Consider the following 21,060-nt stretch of genomic DNA (forward strand, 5'->3'; position numbering starts at 1 on the left):
CCCTGCAACTTCGTGTAGCAAACCAGCAAGCCCTGCTTAGCCGCTACTATGGGTGGCGGTGGGCAAATTTACAGAGTCGGTTCTTCAGAACTCCCATCAAGAATTCAATGCCCTCCTGGAGCAAAGGAAGAAGCTAGCGAGGGCTTCCCTCCAGGCCTCGTTGGATGCAGCTGACTCCGCTGCCACGACTCTGGCCTCGGGTGTTGCCACGAGGCACATTTCATGGCTCCAGTTATCGAGCCTTCCCTCGCAGCTGCTGCACACTATACAGGACTTGCCCTTCAATGGCAAAGGCCTGTTCTCTGAAAAAACTGGCCCTAGGCTGCAAAGCCTAAAGGGCAGCAGGGTCACTTTGCGCTCTCTCTCAGCATGCACACGCCGGTGCTTCAGCGCCGACCTTTCCATCCCCAGCCTCACCGCTCTTACCCTGCGCCTAGACAAAGACAGGACTTTGCCAGCGGGCGTGGCTTACGCGGTCGTAGGCATCAATCAGGACCCCAAAGGAGCCAAAATTAGGGTCCTTCTAACCACCAATGGGGCAAAAGCCTACCCATCCTCGTCCCTCTTAGGGACCTCTCTCACGAGCGATTCCTCTTGCAAGAGGTGTGGACGCTCCTCTTCATCGGAGCTATAGAGGAGGTACCTAAGGACGAAAGGGACAAAGGGTTCTACTCCCACTAATTCCTAATCCCCTAGGCGAAGGGAGGTCTCAGACCTATCCTAGACCTGCGGGAACTCAACAAGTTCATGATACAGCTAAGTTCCGCATGGTACCCATGGGGACCATCATCCCATCCTTCGTTCCCGGAGACTGGTATGCCGCCCTCGATATGAAGGGCGCGTATTTTCACATCGCCATTTCTCCTCCACACAGAAGGTACCCCCGATTTGGAGCCTACTTTCATCATTTCCAGTTTACGGCCCTCCCGGTTGGCCTCTATACAGCCCAAGTGTATTCAAAGTGCATGGCTGTAGTCGCCTCCTCTCTTCGCCACCGTCGGATACACGTTCTCCATATCTAGACGATTGGCTCATTCGAGGGACCACCGGGCCCAAGTTACCAGTCATGTGGGCATCGACACGAACCTATTCCTGTGTCTAGGCCTGATGATCAATAGAAAAATCCACTCTGATTCCCACACAGGGAATAGAATTCATTGGGGCCATCCTGGACTCCAGTCTCGCCAGAGCCTGCTTACCTCAGCCTCGGTTTCAGGCGACGGTAACAAGTGTACAAGGTCTATGGACCTTCCCGAAAACTTTGGCTTGCACTTGCCTAGGTTTCCTGAGTCACATGGCTGCCTGCACGTTTGTAACCAAACGTGCCAGGCTTCGCCTCCGTCCACTTCAATTGTGGCTCACCTTGGTGTACCACCCGGGCAGAGATAGCATACTCATGGTCGTCTCGTTCCCCCCGAGCATCCTAGGCTCCCTCGACCGGGAGTCGACACCCTCCCTGGTGTATCCAGGGATGCTGTTCCATTCACCCCTCGGGGTCCCTCATGACAGACACCCCATCTCTCGGCTGGGTGCTCACCTGGGTCAGTTTCGCACTCACGGCCTTCGGTCGGCTCAAGAGCTGGCCTTGCACATCAATGTCCGAGAGCTGAGAGCAGTCTGCCTTGTATACCAGGCGTTTCAGCTGGCGGATCGCCTCAGCAGATCCTTCCTGTCTCACAAGTGGTCGTTTCCTCCGGACATTATCCTTTCCGTTTTCCGGAAGTGGGACTTTCCCCGCATAGCCCTCTTCGCTCTCGCGAGAACGAAAAGAGAGAGAAGTTCTCCTCATTCCAAGGCCTCTCCCCGGGCTCGATCTTGGAGGTTTTTTCTGATGCCGTGGATGAGCCATCTGCTGTACGCTTTTCCACCGTTCCCGCTGGTTCACAGGGTCCTGCTAAAACTCCGCAGGGACAGACCGCACCTGATCATGGTCGCTCCAGTGTAACCCAGGCAGCACTGGTACACCAGGTTGCTACACCTGTCGGTAGCCAACCCTATTCCCCTGCCTCTTTGCCCAGACCCCATAACGCGGGATCACGGCAAGCTTCACCACCCAGACTTGTAATCCCTGCACCTCACAGCATGGCTGCTGCGTGGCTAAACCGATCCGAGTTACGTTGTTCTGCCTCGGTTCTACAGGATTCTCCTGGGTGGTAGGAAATCTTCCACTCGGTTAACGTATCTGGCCAAGTGGAAGCGTTTCTCCTGCTGCTACGAAACGCACAATGTTTCTCCCGCCGAGGTCCCGATCCATTCCATCTTGGACTACCTCTGGTTTCTCAAACAGCAGCGCCTGGCGCTGTCTTCTTTAAGGGTACACTTGGCAGCCATCTCTCCCTTCCACCCAGCGGAGAGTGGCCGCTCCGTATTCTTACACCTTGTGGTTTCTAGGTTCCTCAAGGGCTTGGAGCGTTTATACCCCCCAAGTTGGCCATCACCAAAACCTGGGTCTTCAACCTGGTTCTAACCAGTTTTATGACTGCCCCATTCGAGCCACTGACAACATGCTCGCTGATATATCTGTCCTGGAAGACAGTTTTCCTTGTAGCCTTTCCATCGGCCAGACGGCTCTCACAATGGACCCACGGTATACTGTGTTCCTCAAGGACAAGGGCAGTTGTTACCACGTCCGACCTTCCTCCCTAAGGTGGTGTCGGCCTCTCATATCAACCAGGATATCTTTCTTCCGGTCTTCTTTCCGAAGCCACACTCATCGCAAGGAGAGCAACAATTGCCCTCCCTAGACGTCCATAGGGCATCCACAATCTATATCGACCGGACAAAGCCCTTTTGTAACGCCCCCAAATCTTCGTCGTACTGGCATACCGGACGAAGGGCATGCCTGTCTCCTCCTAGAGGATTTCATCTTCGATGACGTCGTGCATCCGCACCTCCTGTGTTTTGGCCCATGTTCCATGGAGCCACCTTACTGCACATTCCACCAGGGCTCAGGCTTCTCTGCTGCCTTCCTGGCTCACATACCCTTTCAGGGGATATGTCGTGCAACTACCTGGTCCTCGGTCCACACCTTTGCCTCATTGGTCCAAGAGTCCAGAGATGATGCAGCCTTTGGCTCAGCAGTTTTTCATTCTGCAACATCTAACTCCGACCCCACCGCCTACGTAAGGCTTGGGAATCACCTAACTGGAATGCATATGAGCAATCACTCGAAGAAGAAAAGACGGTTACTCACCGTTGTAACTGTTGTTCTTCGAGATGTGTTGCTCATATCCATTCCAGACCTGCCCTCCTTCCCCACTGTCGGAGTAGCCGGCAAGAAGGAACTGAGGGGCGGATGGGTCGGCAGGGGTATATATCCTGCGCCATAGCGGCGCCACTCCAGGGGGCGCCCAGCCGACCCACCGAGTGTTGCTAGGGTAAAAATCTTCCGACGAACGTGCACGCGGCACGCACACACCTAACTGGAATGGATATGAGCAACACATCTCGAAGAACAACAGTTACAATGGTGAGTAACCATCTTTTACCCCTCTCCATTCTGAGAATTTACCATTAATTCCTACCCTTTGTTCCCTGTCCTTTAACCAGTTCTCAATCCATGAAAGGACCTTCCCTTTTATCCCATGACAGCTTAATTTATGTAAGAGCCTTTGGTGAGGGACCTTGTCAAAGGCTTTCTGGAAATCTAAGTACACTATGTCCACCGGATCCCCCTTGTCCACATGTTTGTTGACCCCTTCAAAGAACTCTAATAGATTAGTAAGACACGATTTCCCCTTTACAGAAACCATGTTGACTGTTGCTCAACAGTTTGTTTTTCTACGTGTCTGACAATTTTATTCTTAACTATTGTTTCAACTAATTTGCCCGGTACCTACGTTAGACTTACCGGTCTGTAATTGCCGGGATCACCCCTAGAGCCCTTTTTAAATATTGGCGTTACATTAGCTAACTTCCAGTCATTGGGTACCGAAGCCGATTTAAAGGACAGGTTACAAACCTTAGTTAATAGTTCCGCAACTTCACATTTGAGTTCTTTCAGAACTCTTGGGTGAATGCCATCTGGTCCCGGTGACTTGTTAATGTTGAGTTTATCAATTAATTCCAAAACCTCCTCTAGTGACACTTCAATCTGTGACAGTTCCTCAGATTTGTCACCTACAAAAGCCAGCTCAGGTTTGGGAATCTCGCTAACATCCTCAGCCATGAAGACTGAAGCAAAGAATCCATTTAGTTTCTCCGCAATGACTTTATCGTCTTTAAGCGCTCCTTTTGTATTTTGATCGTGAAGGGGCCCCACTGGTTGTTTAGCAGGCTTCCTGCTTCTGATGTACTTAAAAAAACATTTTGTTATTACCTTTAGAGTTTTTGGCTAGTCATTCTTCAAACTCCTCTTTGGCTTTTCTTATTACACTCTTGCACTTAAGTTGGCAATGTTTGTGTTCCTTTCTATTTGCCTCATTAGGATTTGACTTCCACCTTTTAAAGGAAGTCTTTTTATCTCTCACTGCTTCTTTTACATGGTTGTTAAGCCACGGTGGCTCTTTTTTAGTTCTTTTACTGTTTTTCTTAATTTGGGGTACACATTGAAGTTGGGCCTCTAATATGGTATCTTTAAAAAGGGCCCATGCAACTTGCAGGGATTTCACTTTAGTCACTGTACCTTTTAACTTTTGCCTAACTAACCCCCTCATTTTTGTATAGTTCCCCCTTTTGAAATTAAATGCCACAGTGTTGGGCAGTTGAGGTGTTCTTCCCACCACAGGGATGTTGAATGTTATTGTATTATGGTCACTATTTCCAAGCGGTCCTGCTATAGTTACCTCTTGGACCAGCTCCTGCGCTCCACTCAGGATTAAATCTAGAGTCGCCTCTCCCCTTGTGGGTTCCCGTACCAGCTGCTCCATGAAGCAGTCATTTAAAGTATCAAGAAATTTTATCTCTGCATTTCGTCCTGAAGTGAAATGTTCCCAGTCAATATGGGGATAATTGAAATCCCCCAATATTATTGGGTTCTTAATTTTGATAGCCTCTCTAATTTCCCTTAGCATTTCATCATCACTATTACTGTCCTGGTCAGGTGGTCGATAATAGATTCCTAATGTTATATTTTTACTAGAGCATGAAATTTCTATCCATAGAGATTCTATGGAACATGTAGATTCGCTTAAGATTTTTACTTCATTTGAATCTACAATTTCTTTCACATATAGTGCCACTCCTCCCCCTGCACGACCTGTTCTGTCCTTCCGATATATTTTGTACCCCGGAATGATTGTGTCCCATTGATTGCTCTCAGTCCACCAGGTTTCTGTGATGCCTATTATATCAGTATCCTCCTTTAACACGAGGCACTCTAGTTCACCCATCTTATTATTTAGACTTCTGGCATTTGTGTACAAGCACTTTAAAAACTTGTCCCTGTTTATTGGCCTGCCTTTTTCTGATGTGCCAGATTCTTTTTATGTGACTGTTTATCATCTGATCTGGCCCTTACATTATCCTCTTCTGTCCTCTGCTCCTGATTATAACCTGGAGATTCTCTATCATCAGACTCTCCCCTAAGAAAAGTCTGTGTCCGATCCACACGCTCCTCTGCAGCGGTCGGCTTTCCCCCATCTTCTAGTTTAAAAACTGCTCTACAACCTTCTTAATGTTTAGTGCCAGCAGTCTGGTTCCACTTTGGTTTAGGTGGAGCCCATCTCTCCTGTATAGGCTCCTCCCATCCCAGAAGTTTCCCCAGTTCCTAATGAACGTGAAACCCTCCTCTCTACACCATCGTCTCATCCACGCATTGAGACTCTGAAGCTCTGCCTGCCTATCTGGCCCTGCGCGTGGAACTGGGAGCATTTCTGAGAATGCCACCATAGAGGTCCTGGATTTCAGTCTCTTCCCTAGCAGCCTAAATTTGGCTTCCAGGACATCTCTCCTACCCTTCCCTATGTCATTGGTACCTACATGTACCACGACCACCGGCTCCTCCCCAGCAGTACACATAAGTCTGTCTAGATGCCTCGAGAGATCCGCAACCTTCGCAGGTGCAAATTTACCTTCCTCATCTGGTGTAAATTGTCATAACTCCATTGACTTCAACTATGACAATATATAAACAATCTTTGAGTGATTGTCCACATGGATTCCACTCTTGGTGCATTTGCATCCCAGGCACAGAAGATTGGATTCTTTTAAATAGCTGTGTCTGTTGGGGCCACACATGCACCCTCTCACTCCCTATAGCAGAGAATATAAAGGATGGGGAAGCCACAACTCTCACTTTCTTCTTACCTCCTATGGCAGCAAGACAAAACCTTGTAGAGTCCACATCCCTTGCTCTGAGCTGGTTCATTTCTGTAGTTCGTTAACTTAGAAAAAATGTCTTTGCCTACTGGATTAAAAAAAAACAAAACCTCCAAAACTTTAGATTTATTCAGAGTAGTGATAGGTTTCCTTTCCCTTGTACAAGGGCCTACTCCCCTGTACAAGGGCACCTCCCTACAAGAACTTAAAATGTTTAACTTCAAGTTGCAGGGGTTCAAGATTTGCCTCTCCTCTGAAGCAGCAATGTCGGTGAATGATGGACACTCCCAATGCCCATTCTGCCTGAAAGAGGGTTGTGCTTTGGAGCACTGCCCAGTTTACAAGTCCTTCTCCAAGAGGATTCAAAAAGCATAAGAACGGGCATACTGGGTCAGACCCCAGTGGTCCATCTAGCCCAGTATACTGTCTTCCAACAGTGGCCAATGCCTGTTGCTTCAGAGAGAATGAACAAAACAGGGCAATTATCAATTGATCCATCCTGTCATCCACTCCCAGCTTCTAGCAGGCAGAGGCTAGGATACCCAGAACATGGCATTGCATCCCTGACCATCTTGGCTAATAGCCATTCATGGACCTATTCTCCAAGAACTTATCTAATACTTTTGTGAACCCTGTTATACTTTTGCCTTCACAATATCCCCTTGCAATGAGTTCTACAGGTTCCACCAGATCCCTAAGTGGCCCCCTCAAGGATTGAACTCACAACCCTGGGTTTAGCAGGCCAGTGCTCAAACCACTGAGCTATCCCTCCCCCTAATTTTAGGCTACTCTTAAAAGAGCCTCTTTCACCTGAGGAAATATGCTCATATGTGCTCAAAGGTTCTACTTTCATGCAATACGGTGATGTTGCAGTATAAATGTCTAGATAAATTGATAGTTATACAGAGATGCTTCCATTTAGCAGATGGAGGGAGGTCCAAGCCGTTATAGGAGACCACCCATTTGAAGGCAGTGAGCTCTTTAATAGTGGCATGGATGAAGCACTCCATATACTAAAAGACTCAAGGGCATTCATAAGGCTATGTGTGTCAGCCCCAAAGAGGAAACATCAAAGGCAAAAAATCATTTTAAGATAGAGACTGTTGTCTCAATATTAGCCACAGAAATGGCCCTCGGAGACCCTAAGGAAGTTAATGATTTCACTTGAGGTGACCATCTGCCTTGTACTTGGCTTGCCCCACATTCTAAGGCACCAGGCAAGATCCAGTTTTGACTCACACTTATTGAGAATTTGGCTGGAACACCTTGGGATCCACTTCCAAGTTACCTTTTGGCAACTACCTTTCTTATTTCCAGTAGGCTTGGACTGGGATAACTTTGGACTGTTAGAGTGATAAGAACATAAGAACGTCCATACTGGGTCAGACGAAAGGTCCATCCAGCCCAGTATCCTGTCTACCAACAGTGGCCAATGCCAGGTGCCCCAGAGGGAATGAACCTAACAGGTAGTGATCAAGTGATCTCTCTCCTGCCATCCATCTCGGCCCTCTGACAAACAGAGGCTAGGGACACCATTTCTTACCCATTCTGGCTAATAGCCATTAATGGACTTAACTTCCATGAATTTATCTAGTTCTCTTTTAAACCCTCTTATAGTCCTGGCCTTCACAACCTCTTCAGGCAAGGAGCTCCTCAGGCAAGGTTGATTGTGTGCTGTGTGAAGAACTTCCTTTTATTTGTTTTAAACCTGTTGCCCATTAATTTCATTTGGTGGCCCCTAGTTATATTATGGGAACAAGTAAATAACTTTTCCTTATTCACTTTCTCCACACCACTCATGATTTTATATGCCTCTGTTATATCCCCCCCTTAGTCTCCTCTTTTCCGAACTGAAAAGTCCTAGCCTCTTTAATCTCTCTTCATATGGGACCCATTCCAAACATTTTAGTTGCCCTTTTCTGAACTTTTTCTAATGCCAGTATATCTTTTTTGAGATGAAGAGACCACATCTGTATGCAGTATTCAAGATGTGGGCGTATCATGGATTTATACAAGGGCAATAAGATATTCTCCATCTTATTCTCTATCCCTTTTTGAATGATTCCTAACATCCTGTTTGCTTTTTTGACTGCTGCTGCACACTGCATGGACGTCTTCAGAGAACTATCCCCGATGACTCCAAGATTTCTTTCCTGATTAGTTGTAGCTAAATTAGTCCCCATCATATGGTATGTATAGATTGGGGGTTTCCAAAATCTGGACTCATTTGCAATATTTTAGAAAAACAAATTCTACATGTTCTATTCCAGAGAGTGCCCAACCCTGGGCTCCCTCATGGACACCTTTCTCATACCATGGGCTCCAGATATAATGTACATCTTCCCATTTTTTTAATATATATATAATGCTCAGTACATTGAGGAATGGATGGATATACACAGAGAAACTGTTCTGTTACTGTTCAAGATATTTTGCTGGAAAGCAGAAAACCTTCAATCAGATTTCAAACAGTTTTCTATTTTGGCATTTCAGCAACAACTCACCATTGAAGCTTTAATATCATCACTATTGGACTATCTACTTTAACTAAAGCAATTGGGATTGTCCTTCAGCTCAATAAGCATGCACCTGGCAGCAATCTGTGATAATCATCTGTCTGCCCAAGATCAGTTTTCGCACATCCCACAAGGATGAAATTTCTAAGAGACCTTAACTCATGCTTTCCCACCATTCAAGAAACCCTCTTCTTTCTGGGACCTTAACAGGACTTGATGGGTCCACATTTGAGCCTATGCTATCTGCTCTTTCTACCACCTGTTAATGAAGACAGTTTTTCTGGTAGCCATCATATCAGGTAGGAAGATGGAAGAGATCTAGGCTTTCATGGCAGGTCCCCCATATATGATCTTTCACAAGGACAGAGCCACTCTGAGGCCTCACCCACTTTTCTGCCTAAGATAGTTTCCAATTTTCACATCAATCAGTCAATTCATCTCCCCGTTTTCTTCCATAAACTGCTCTCTTTCCGAGTTGAAATAAAACTCCACATGCTCAATGTTGTAAGAGCGTTGTCCTTTTATTTGTATAGGACTAGGCTATTCAGGTGTATGCCTTTACTCTTTCTGGCAGTTGTTGAGAGGATTAAGGGACAACCCATGTCACCTCAGAGACTAAGTGGGTCTGACTGTAATAGGACTTGTTAACCGTTTGATTAAGAAACATCCCCTGGATGTATTGGGGATCATTCCACTAGAACTAAAGTGACCTCTGCACTTTACATCCCTTATATCCGAGAGATGTAGGGCAGCAACATGGAGCTTGATCCATGCATTGAATTGAAAAGATTGGGGGGAAAATGGGTTTGGAGAAGAGAAGACAGGGTGAGGGGGTATGATAGCAGTATTCAAGTACGTAAAAGGTTGTTAAAAAGAAAAGGTGATAAATTGTTCTCCTGAACTGCTGAGGACAGGACAAGGAGTGATGAGGCTTAAATTGCAACAATGTCAGACATTGCTTCCTAACTGTAAGGGTAGTTAAGCACTAGAAAAATTGCATAGGGCAGCTGTGGAATCTCAGTCATTGGGGGTTTTTAAGAACAGGTTAGACAAACTTCTATCAGGGATGGTCTAGATAATACTTAGTCCTACCTTAGTTCAGGGGTCTGGACTAGATGACCTAGCGAGGTCCCTTCCAGTCCTACGTTTCTATGATTCTGTGATTTACCATTCACTATTGCCTGGTACAAGCAATCCAGATCAGATGCTAGCTTTGGTAGGGCATTCTTAAAATTTCGTTCAAATAGAACTCTTCTAATCCACTTCTAGGCAATAGGCAATTGCTTGTAGGTCACAAAGAGTAGAATCTGTTTGGACACTCACTAGAAGAAGAGAGAACCATAGCTTACCCTACAGTAACTGTGCTTCTTCAAGATATGTTCACACAGATTCCACAGCCTGCCTTCCTTCCCTGCTAATCAGAGTCCTGCTCCTATGAGATTCTGACTGAAGGAACTGAGTGTGGATTTCAGCTACCTCATCCTTTATACACTCTGTTATAAAGAGTGCTAGGGTGCAGGTATGGCCCCCATGGACAAAAAAAAATCATCTTGTGTTCACGGGGCACACGCACATCAGAGTGCAACTCTGTGTGGACAACACATCCTGAAGAACCAGTCACTGTAGGGTAAGTAACTGTTTTATGTGGTCCTGAGATAGAATTGACTTGTTCAGGATCATACAAGAAGTCTGTGTCAGAGTCAGGAATTGAGATTTAGGAGATGTAGGTTCAGTACAGTACTGGGCCACAAGAACATCCTCCATGTCTGCTAGAAATGTGAGAGTTGCTTTTCACTGAGTCTTTATTTAAAAAACTCTTGTATCCAGTTACAAACCAACAGAGAACAGCACAAACTTGTAATAACAAAAAAAACTTGTAATGCAAAGAAGGCCACTAACAATCTGTTTAGGACCTAAAATGTACCCCCTTTTAAGTAAATCCTAAATAGTATTCTAGGAGGTTTGTAGGTTATATTGTTAAATCATCCTCTACTCAGAGGTATCTGTTTATTATCGAGAGATGCTGCATAGGTTTTACTTTTATTTAAAGTAAAGATATGCTCTTAAAATGACTCTGTAAAAGAGGCCCTTTCTTATTTAATGTGTACGTGTGTTTGGTTTGTTTTTTTTTTGTTTTGTTTTGTTCAGGGTAGTATCTGCTGACTACTTCTTACTCTTATTATCAGTGTAGAGCCAGCACAGTTCAAATTGTGAGTTGGATTCTGTTCCTTGAGTAGCATCAACAGAATAGTTTACTAAATAGTTTACAGGTAACGCTGTGCAAGCTAAATGAAGGCAATGGGCCAATAGAAATGGTATCATATTGGACTGAAAAGTGTAACTGAAGACTTAATTTGTCACATACAACCTTTGTTATTGGTGGTGATGTGTGAGAGGGAAAGCTCTCTCAGATGCCAGGTTGAATTTTCAGGGCTGTCACTTAGTGGGAGGAAACATCATTTTATCTGTACACTGAACACGTTCGATCAGGAAATCCATCGAGAAATAATAACATGGAGCCACCTCATGCCATTTTTACAATGACTTTTCAGGAAAGAACACATTTTAACAGAAGGTGAATTTTGGAGCACAAGGTTGAGATTTTCGAAAGTGTTCATCATTGGCCTAATTCTACTTTCATGAAAGATGATTGGAGTTTACCACTGACTTAATGGAAAAGTTCAGCCAATCGTGAGCAGTTTCGAAAGTCACACCCTACATGAATTAAAAGTATTTCTTTTAACCTAGTATATTATTGTTCCAAATGGTTTCAGTGGTGCACATTTTGAAACTTCTGGCCATGGAAAATTTGCAAGGGTATTCAGGCTTCAAGAAAAAATAAATACTTAGTTTCAGTGGTTTTTGGAGCCATGGAAAATCCAGATGACATTTTTCTCTATGATTATTTTATTTGATGGTAGCCCATTTCTAATCTGGCAAGAGGAGCAAAGTTGCAGATTCCTCAAATACAGATCTTGTAGCCACATATTCATTCAAACTGCTTTTGAGAATTGATATGGAAAGATTTCACACTTACAAACTTAGTCCCTATTAATCTTGGTGTGAGGATTTAAAGTATTTTGATAAGTCAAATACAAGCCTCTGAACATCTTCTACCAATTTTATTAGGGAAAATTATAGATTTAACTTGGAAATATTCTATATTGTCACAGCTATTCATTTTTAAAAAGTCATACCTGACATCAGCATACTAAACACAGACCTAATTGTGAATGTTTGCTTTGACTTGCATCTAAATCAGGGACATTGCAATGTGGTTTGGATGAGTCCTCTCTCTGCACCCCACAAATTCTTCTTCAGTTCATTGTCATTTGGAGTACAAGCCTTGGCTATCTCTGTACAGCTGCAGTATTGTGTACTCAGCTGATAAATTTTTTTTGTTTTTCCCTTCTTTTTCCAGCTAAGACATTTAGGAAATGATGAAGTGCACATTGTCTGGTCAGAGCATACTCGAGACTACAGGAGAGGAATAATTCCTACAGAATTCGGTGATGTTCTTATTGTTATCTACCCAATGAAAAACCACATGTTCAGTATTCAGATCATGAAAAAACCAGAGGTAAACATTTCTTTTGTGTTTTCCCTCATGTGTTTAGTAACTTTTGGGTTGTTTAAATGTATGTTGCTGTTTTTTATGGTGTGACATATTGATCCAACAAGGTAATCCTTTTTTAATAATGACAGTAGTAATAGCTACAAGATAGAAGTCACGTGTACTGAGTGCAGCGTAGAGTGGAAAATAAGGAACTGTGAACAAAAGGGCCATAATCTCATCAAGCAGTTCTGATAACTAATATAAACTGCAAGAACAAAGGTTAGAGTATTTTATATAGTCACTTGAACTCTGAGATTAGATTAAATTAAATTTAGTCTGGTTTGTTAGATTTGTATTGTATTGTATTAGCACATGAATCCAAATCCTAGATCTATGTCCTGAGCTGGCTACCTCTTCCTCCTTGCTCCATTCAGTATTACCATTTTCCTTTCCTTCCTCTCTCAGCCATTTCTACCTTTCCTTTAGACTGGCACACAGGAATTCAGGCCCAGATTCAGAAAGGTATTTAAGCATGTTGGCTATATTGGAACTATTTACCTTGCTTAAAGTAAGTCATATGCTTAAATATTTTGTTGAACTGGGGATTTAATGTGGTTGCATCCCTGTCTCATAGCCATGCTCTTTAACAGCACCAGATTAACCATTCAATATGGATTGAGCAGCTGTTGGACTAGAAGCAGCAATAAACGGTTGGATCGCTTTATTCTTAGGTGGGATGTCAGTGGCATGGATTTACAGACTTGTATTTTACAACACTGGATTTTATTTACTATAAATATTAATACTAATAAGCTACATGAGAGAAATGTGAAGTCAAACATATGGCACTGAGTGTGGTATGGTAGTGGCATTCATATGGCATTCAGGATAAAACTAATGCCATAAATGGTATGGTACTACCAAGGGTGCACACATTTTAATTAAAACTACATTTTTTTTCTTACTCGAAAGTATGAGGGGTTACATTATTGCCATATTTTATTACTATTTTTAATTGCTTTAAGAAAGAAGGGAACAACCTTGCCCTAATAGCATTCATTAAATGAATGACTTCCACCAATCAAACTAGATAACTTCAAGATGCTCAAAATTGAGTATTGGCAAAAATAGTGCACTTAAACTCATTTGTAGTGTGGATCACATCTTAGCAGACAGATTGCCTATTGGGTACCTCTCCCATTCATGATCACAAATAGACCACCTCTCTTCCTTTTTGCAGTCATATAAAATCCTTGTGGTGGCAACTACAGCAATTGTTTACATACACAAAAAGGAAGGTATTTTATATATTTTTACTTTTTTTATGCTATTTAGTAGCTAAAAACAAAGTGCTGGGTCTCTTCTTACTTGAGACCCAGCACTATGTAACAAGCCCTCTATCTGTGAAACACCAGCAAGTGCTCCACAGATCCCCAGAGGTCCACACACAGCTGCTCCAGAGTGATGGGGGAGTCCCAGATGCTAACTGGTCAGTGAAAAATATAATGTCAAAATATTAGAGCCAGATAATTCTGTGGACTTTTGGGGATATACATGTATTAAGGACCAAACTTTCTGCTAGTCTCAGCCTAACTTCTAAAACTCTGCTTATAAGTTTGTGTATGCAAAGCCTGAATTTGCAGACATATCTGGTAGTTAGCCATGTATCAATTCATTATGTACACATAAATGCAAGATTTGACATCAGTGAGTTTCACATGAAGTTAGCATGATAAATACTGCAATGAAGGAAACCCATGAGAGCAAATAGAGAATCAGGCCTTCCACCTGTAATCGTACTTTTTTATTTTTAATTTGCTTAACGTATAAGCAAAAAGCATTCAGACTGATTTTATTATTCATGTACTTATCTACCAAAATGTGCTAAGTACATTACGCACACAAAGTAGACAGGGGGGTAAAATCCTTGCCCTTTTCAAATCAACAGCAAAACTCCCATTGACTTCAGTGGGGGTCAAGATTTCATGTGTGGTTTCTGCTTCAAAAAACATACAGTCTAATTGTAGATATGATATAAAAAATGAGAGTAACAAATGGGGGGAAGGAGTGGTGGATGAAGATCCAGTAATAGATAGTTCCACACTATAGATGCATGCTGTATCTAAAGATGTAATTTTTTTTTAAGTGGGTAATCATTTCCCCTCCCTTAGCCTTTGAACTTCGTAAGTGTCACATATATGACTTACTATTAAGCTTTTGGCAGAAAGTGTTGAAAATAAGCCTGTATGAGACACAATATTCAAATGGTTACTTAAAACAGAATGTGCAGAAAAATTATCTGTTACCACGTTATATGGCTAAGTATTTTCATGAAAGAATAGGTCTATCACAAATAATTGTTGTGATTAACCAGAGATGAGGAAGAAAAAGAATGATGAGCTCTCCATTGTTAATGTTGATTTCTAATTGTTATAGCAGAGATTTCATATTAGGGTTGAATTTATTAATTTCTGATTCAGGTTCCATTCTTTGGTCCACTCTTCGATGGCGCTATTGTTAATGGAAAAATTCTTCCTATTATGGTTCGTGCAACAGCTATAAATGCAAGCCGAGCACTGAAATCACTGATTCCATTATACCAAAACTTGTATCCTTTTCACCTGTACAGTTTTCACATACATTGACTTTTCAGGGCTAAAGATATTTTTCTCGTGGTTTTTTTTTTTTTTTAAGACCTTCAGGGAATATATTTTAAAATGATTTTTTTAAAGAAGCTTCAGATTAATGCTTTAAAATTGCCAAATGAAGACCCTTTAGTGCTATTAAATAAGGAATGATGGTTTAACATACAAGTCCATTTCATATACAGATTTTTCCAAAAATAGCTGATTTGTGGTATTATTAGCAGCTTGTTCCTTTAGTGAAAGTAGATATTTGTTCATTGTTAACATTGTGTAATTTTGTTTTTCAATCCAGTGGAATTGTTTTTGTTTCAAAAAGAGAAAAAATTCTATTATTGCTGCTTATTAGCTTAATTATTATGGTACCTGATACATAGTTGTATAATATAGTTAAGAACACCAGGCCGTCATCAGAGTTACTTAGGCATGTCTTTGTAGAGAAGCCTGAAAAGTTTATCACCTTTTCCTGTTGGAATTTTATATTTCTGTAAACTTCAGAACAAGGAGCTCCTAAGAAAATAAGATTACAGAACAACATGAAGTGAAAATAAAAACATGAGGTAAACTAGTCTATTTAATTTTTTTAATACCACTTAATGTAATATAGCTATACACTTTTATCCATATATATCATTACATAGTAAATGGTTTGTTGTTTTTTACATTTCTCCCCTTTCTAAGATTGACTTCTACTATTACTGTTATTGAACTAGTAAATGTATGTTCTTGTTGTATCTATTTTAAGTAATGAACAGGAGAGTTTAAATTTGAATTAAGATTTTTTTTTTCAACTTTGTATGTTAACCTGTATACCTGCAGTATAGATTTATTGCCTTGCATTTGTCAGCCAATAGACTATTACTTAAATGTTCTGTATTCTTTCAGAAATTCTTTGTAGTAGTTGTGTAATTTTGCTTTTTTTGTCACATTTGATATGATATAGATTTATAGATGGATGATCTATCACATTGATCACATTTAATGACATTTCTGCAGTCTCTTTTTGTTGATAGATACGCAGATGCACCATTATTTCACTTTTGGAGAGGTCTGTATTTTTTTTTAATGTATTTATTTTATTTATTTATTTTTCCTGTTTCGGAGTAGGAATTCCAAATGTGTTGCCGTCATTTGACCTCAAAAATCGCTGGGGCCTATGGGTGTACTGAACCATGCAGGGTGGACAGTTGAAAGTTACTTGCCTTGAAATAACCTTCTACGTGCTCTGCAAAGGAGCAGTGTATCTGAGCTTTTGTGAAGAGTATTGTGCATATAACAAATCCCACAGACTTAACCTACAGGTTTGTAAATTCAGTGCCCTGAAATTGTCCAGGACCTGAAGGTTATATATACTGGAAGAACTCCTACAAAGATTTCAGATTCTGTGCTCCTGATTGTAGTTGCTTATCTACATATCATACATCATGATTATATACAGTGGTCACCATTAAAATATGGACGTTTATCATTTTAAATCATTAGCATTGCTTTGGTATGAAAGGTATTCCCTGTATGTTGGAATTTGTGACCCCATTTAGCATATACATTAAGTGTCAATATAGTGGGTACCGGTTTTAAAGGACTTCATTATTAATTGGTGACATCGTGTGAATTGGCATCTGCCTCTGCTCGGATTATGTGTTGTGTTCACTGCTCTTCATAATACTTTGAAGATAAAAGGCTTTATCTACTGTAAATGCAAACACTTTCATTATCTAATCTTCATGATACCTCTGTGAGGGATGTGAGCAGGGCTTCAAATACCTACTTTCTCAGGATGAATACAATGTTTTCTCTAATGAATTGGGCTGTGAATCCCCTGCCTGCTTCTATGGAGAAGAGAAGGACAGAATAGCCCTGTTGCTGCTCCTTTAGAAGGAGGGAAAGGGAGAAAGAAGGAGCAGAGTGACCCATGCATACGACTCCATTTTTAGGAAGGGAAAGGATGAAAGAGATCAGACTAGTTGGAGCCTTTACTTTTCAGAGGGTAATCAGGAGAGGAGTAGAGGGCCCAGGTGGAGAGGTTTATGGACCTTATGCATGTCCAGCAGTGAGGCGGTTGCAGCATAATAGAGTCCTGCAAAGCAGTAGCAGGAACCAAATTAATTTTTATTTGTTTGGACACGAGGGGCAGATTTAATTGGGGGCAGCATTGTGATTTATTGATGACATTGAAGGTGGGGCAATAGTAATTAAATTAGACTGGGTTTTGAGGGGGCAGGTCATGACAGACTAGATCAGTGTTCTGGCAAATGAGTGTCAGACGTTCTTCAAAACCTGTAGCAGACATGCCAAACCTGTGAAAAAAACGCAGAAATTGGGCTTGTTTTTGGCTTAATTGGCTTGTGAGTTGCTTGTTGGCTAGTTTTTGGCTTGTAGCTTGTTGTAGCCTGTTGCTTCTTTTTTTCGATTAGCTCCTGGCAAGCAGGGGCACGTGAGGGAGAGAGTCAGGGGTCCACAGCAGGCCCACCACAGTCCCCATACTGCACGCCGAGGGGATCTAGTCGTATAGAATGTTGGGGTTCTTAGGGATTGGCTTGGTTTGGCCTTGTTTTGAAATGGGATTAGCTTGATTTTTGGCTTATTGTGAAAGTCGGGGTGCATTTTTACCACATGAAAGTTGGCAGCTGTGCCCTGTAATTGGGTATTCTCTCCTTTTTGAAGATGGAGAAATTGAGAGAGAGATGTTAAAGTTGTTCAAAACCACTGTAGTAGTTGATTTTAAAGCCGTGATTAGAACACAGGAGTCTGACTCCAGTCTGATATTCATCCCACCATGCCATGTCACCATTCAGTATGTAGTATATGCTACCTGATAGACATTTTTGGGTTACCCTATTGGTCAGGTGATACCCAGCTGTGTACTTCTCCATATCCGGAAGGGGCTTTTTGGTGATATAAAAAGCCAAGGTGGAGGTCTCTAGAGACCCAGTTATTCAAACACATACATGCTTGCTGAGACTACTCACTATGTGTAGGATTGCACTATGTGCAAGTCTTTGCGGGATTGGAACCTGAAAGAGTAATGATGACTGAAGGGAAGAGTCTGGGGGTCATTGTCTAGGTGCGTGTAGTTTGATTGCAGTAACTTTGTGTTTTACTGTTTCAAAATGTTATGGCTCTTGTGTATGTGTGTATATACATATATATTATTTCTGTAACCGCTTTGCAATTGGAATTTTATTATAGGTATTACCCTTGAAATTGTTTTTTCTATTCTAATGGGAGATAACCAACTGTATATGAATTCCTGCAGTGCTGTAACCAAGAGCATGAACATGATCCTTGAATGTGTAATCAGGTGAATATCAAGTAGGAGCTGGAAGCTGGTACTACCTCTGTATATGGCATTTATGAGACTCTTACTAGAATACTGTCTCCAGTTCTGGTGTCCACACTTCAAAAAAGATATTGGAGACCTGGGAAGGGTTCAGAAAAGAGCTACAAGAATGATTCCGGGTCTGGAAAATATCTTTGTAGTGAGAAACTAAAGAAGCTCAGTCTATTCAGTTTATTCAAGAAAAGATTAAGAGGTGACTTGAGCATGGTCTATAAATACCTACCAGTGTAATTTACAGTATTGTTATAGTTGTGTTGGACCTAGGATTAGAGAGAATGTTGGGTCAGTGTTGCAAGGCACCTCCTTCGTCTCGCCAGACTTAGCACTTCCCCCTCTCATGATGGTGGTCCTGGGGTAATCAGCCCCACTCAGGGCAGGTTTGCCTTCCCCATTCTGTGCTCCTTTGGTAATATTTTCAGGGTAGGCCTCAGGGTCAGCCTAAGGGGTGATCCTCCACCAAACAAAAAGGAAATAGTCACATAAACACAGAAAACCCGGGGGAGGGGGGGGCCTTTCACTGCCTCCTCGCTGGTGCAGGGTGTCGTCCTGCTGGTTGCCTTGGGATGTCAATCCTTCCCCTAGCAGGCACTCAGGTTTGGCTGTTTCCCCTATGGGAAGGATCACAGCTTCTCCTGGAGCAGCTTATTTCCCTGCTGCCACTAGCCTGGAAGGAGCTTGCCTTCTCTTTCCCCTTTCTCTCACCAGAGGAGGGGTTTTAAAAGGTCTCAGGCAGCCCTTAATTGGATTCAGGTGTCCGGCCTGACTTTATCACATCAGGTAATATCTTTTATTGGACCAACTTCTGTTGGTGAAAGAGACAAGCTTTCCAGCAACACAGAAGAAGAGTTCTGTGTGTCTCAAACAGAAGTCAGTCCAATAAAAGATATTACTTCACCCCATCTTGTCTTTATAAATATCTATACAAGGAAGAAATTTCTGATAGAAGAGGGCTCTTTAATCTGGAAGAATAAGGTATGAAAAAGATCCAATGGTTGGAAACTGAAACTAGACAAATTCAGACTAGAAGTAGGTACACATTTTTAACAGTAAGAAGCCATTAGAATAATTTACTTAGGGACCTGATGGATTCTTCATCACCTGAAGTCATTTCAGTCAAGACCAGATATCTTTTTAAAACAAGTTGTTGCTCAAACAGCAGTTATGGGCTTGATGCAGAAATTACTTGGTTACAGTCTATTGCCTGTGTTATGCAGGAGATCAGACTAGATGATCAGAATGGTCTTTTCTAGCCTTAAAAACTATTTCTTTGTATCCTCTCTCAAGATCAACATGATTTTAAATAATTTCAACTACTTAGAGAGGCCTTGAGGTGTAGTTAAATTACTCCTTGCATACCTACTGTTGATTTGTTCTAGGTCTTCTAGCTTGCTTAGAAAGCTTAAGTTCAGTATACACATGATATAAGTATAGATCATTTTTTCTTCTGGTGTTCATCTTATGTCTCATGAACTATGGAATGTTCGAACTCTCCACCATTTCTGATTTTTCCTATCAGTTGGTAGGTTCAGTACATAGAACATGATGATATTGTGTGGCCTTGCTCATTTGTGGCTCTTTAGTGAGAATATGTGATCAAGGATTTCCATACAGTTCAGTGAGCTAATCTGAGTTGGTTAAAGTCAGAGAATGTTTGTTCCAATTCATAGTGCCAATACAGAAGCCTTTAAAAATCTCATTTTTGGGTCAATCAGGAATTTAGGGTCTTATTTTACAGTTGATCCCTCAATCCCCCTCAATTTCTTAGATCTCAAAAATCCTTGGTTCCCGGAATTCCCATTTATTGCCCACTCCCCAAATCTTTGTGTCAAAAAGCCAGTCTTTTCGACAAGTAAGGCTTGGTATAGCACCTTTTAGTGCTACTAATGCCATTCTTGGATCCACCAAAAAAAAGTTGCTAGCAAAATAATGAAAGGCACTCTCTCTAACAGCTAAGCTAGCATACTGTTAGTATGCTACAGCCACCATCAGAGCAAATGATCAATCTAGGATCTTTATATCCATGGGGTAGTACATGTAATGCTGTTGGATTGCTGAGTTAGCCCATTACTCACCTGCTTGCTTAGAAGAGGAAAGGTGGGGGCCTCCATTATATAAAAATAAGCTTTCATGGAGAGAATGTTTCAGAAAACATGCATGTAGGTTTAGAGAAAAGGGGGTAGTTCTAGTCTCGACTCAAAAACTTTGCCATTCAATATAAATAATTTGTTTACTTTGATAAACTTTGCTCGTAAGAGGCTTACAGTGCTAGCAACTCTAAGTGTGTCAGAAATAGGCACTGTATGAATCTTTCCACACCAGTGCGTATAGGTCTTGAACTATAACATGATCTTGCTCTTGCAGCTCTCTGCTAGGAGAGAGTGACAATCATGAAAAATGTTTTTGGAGGTTTTGTAATGTGGGCTAATGTCCTTTAAGGATTCTGCCTAAAATTTAAAATAAAATGAAAAGGAGGCAATATCAGTAAAGTAAGATGTATAAAGCAGGGTTGATAGATAGTTAGCAAAATAGTCTTTCCTAGCCTTTCTATTTATAATCACCTCGATTCTGCCTGGACACTAACTAGTCTTACATTTTCTTTATAGTATATTCCTGAAGAGTTAATAGTTGAAACATTGTTATCAAACCTTTAGCCTTTCAACATAGCTGTTTTAACGAGAACGAAAAAAATCTTCCTTGTATACCAACACATTACTCTTCTCCCTACATCTTTTGTTTTTCATATTCATT

At 41.8% G+C, this 21,060-nt stretch overlaps 1 protein-coding gene across 5 annotated transcripts in view; it reads left to right on the plus strand.

The window, feature by feature from the left end:
- RALGAPA1 (Ral GTPase activating protein catalytic subunit alpha 1) overlaps window positions 1-21,060 on the plus strand; it is a 265,455-nt gene that overhangs the window by 208,251 nt on the left and 36,144 nt on the right. For all 5 annotated transcript variants that reach the window (XM_045013658.1, XM_045013659.1, XM_045013660.1 and 2 more), the window contains 2 exons: window positions 12,196-12,354; window positions 14,811-14,938. In XM_045013658.1, coding sequence (XP_044869593.1) covers window positions 12,196-12,354; window positions 14,811-14,938 — 287 coding nt within the window. The remainder of the gene's footprint in view (window positions 1-12,195; window positions 12,355-14,810; window positions 14,939-21,060) is intronic.

This window comes from Mauremys mutica, chromosome 4 (assembly GCF_020497125.1).
Source record: "Mauremys mutica isolate MM-2020 ecotype Southern chromosome 4, ASM2049712v1, whole genome shotgun sequence".
Lineage (NCBI taxonomy): Eukaryota > Metazoa > Chordata > Testudines > Geoemydidae > Mauremys > Mauremys mutica.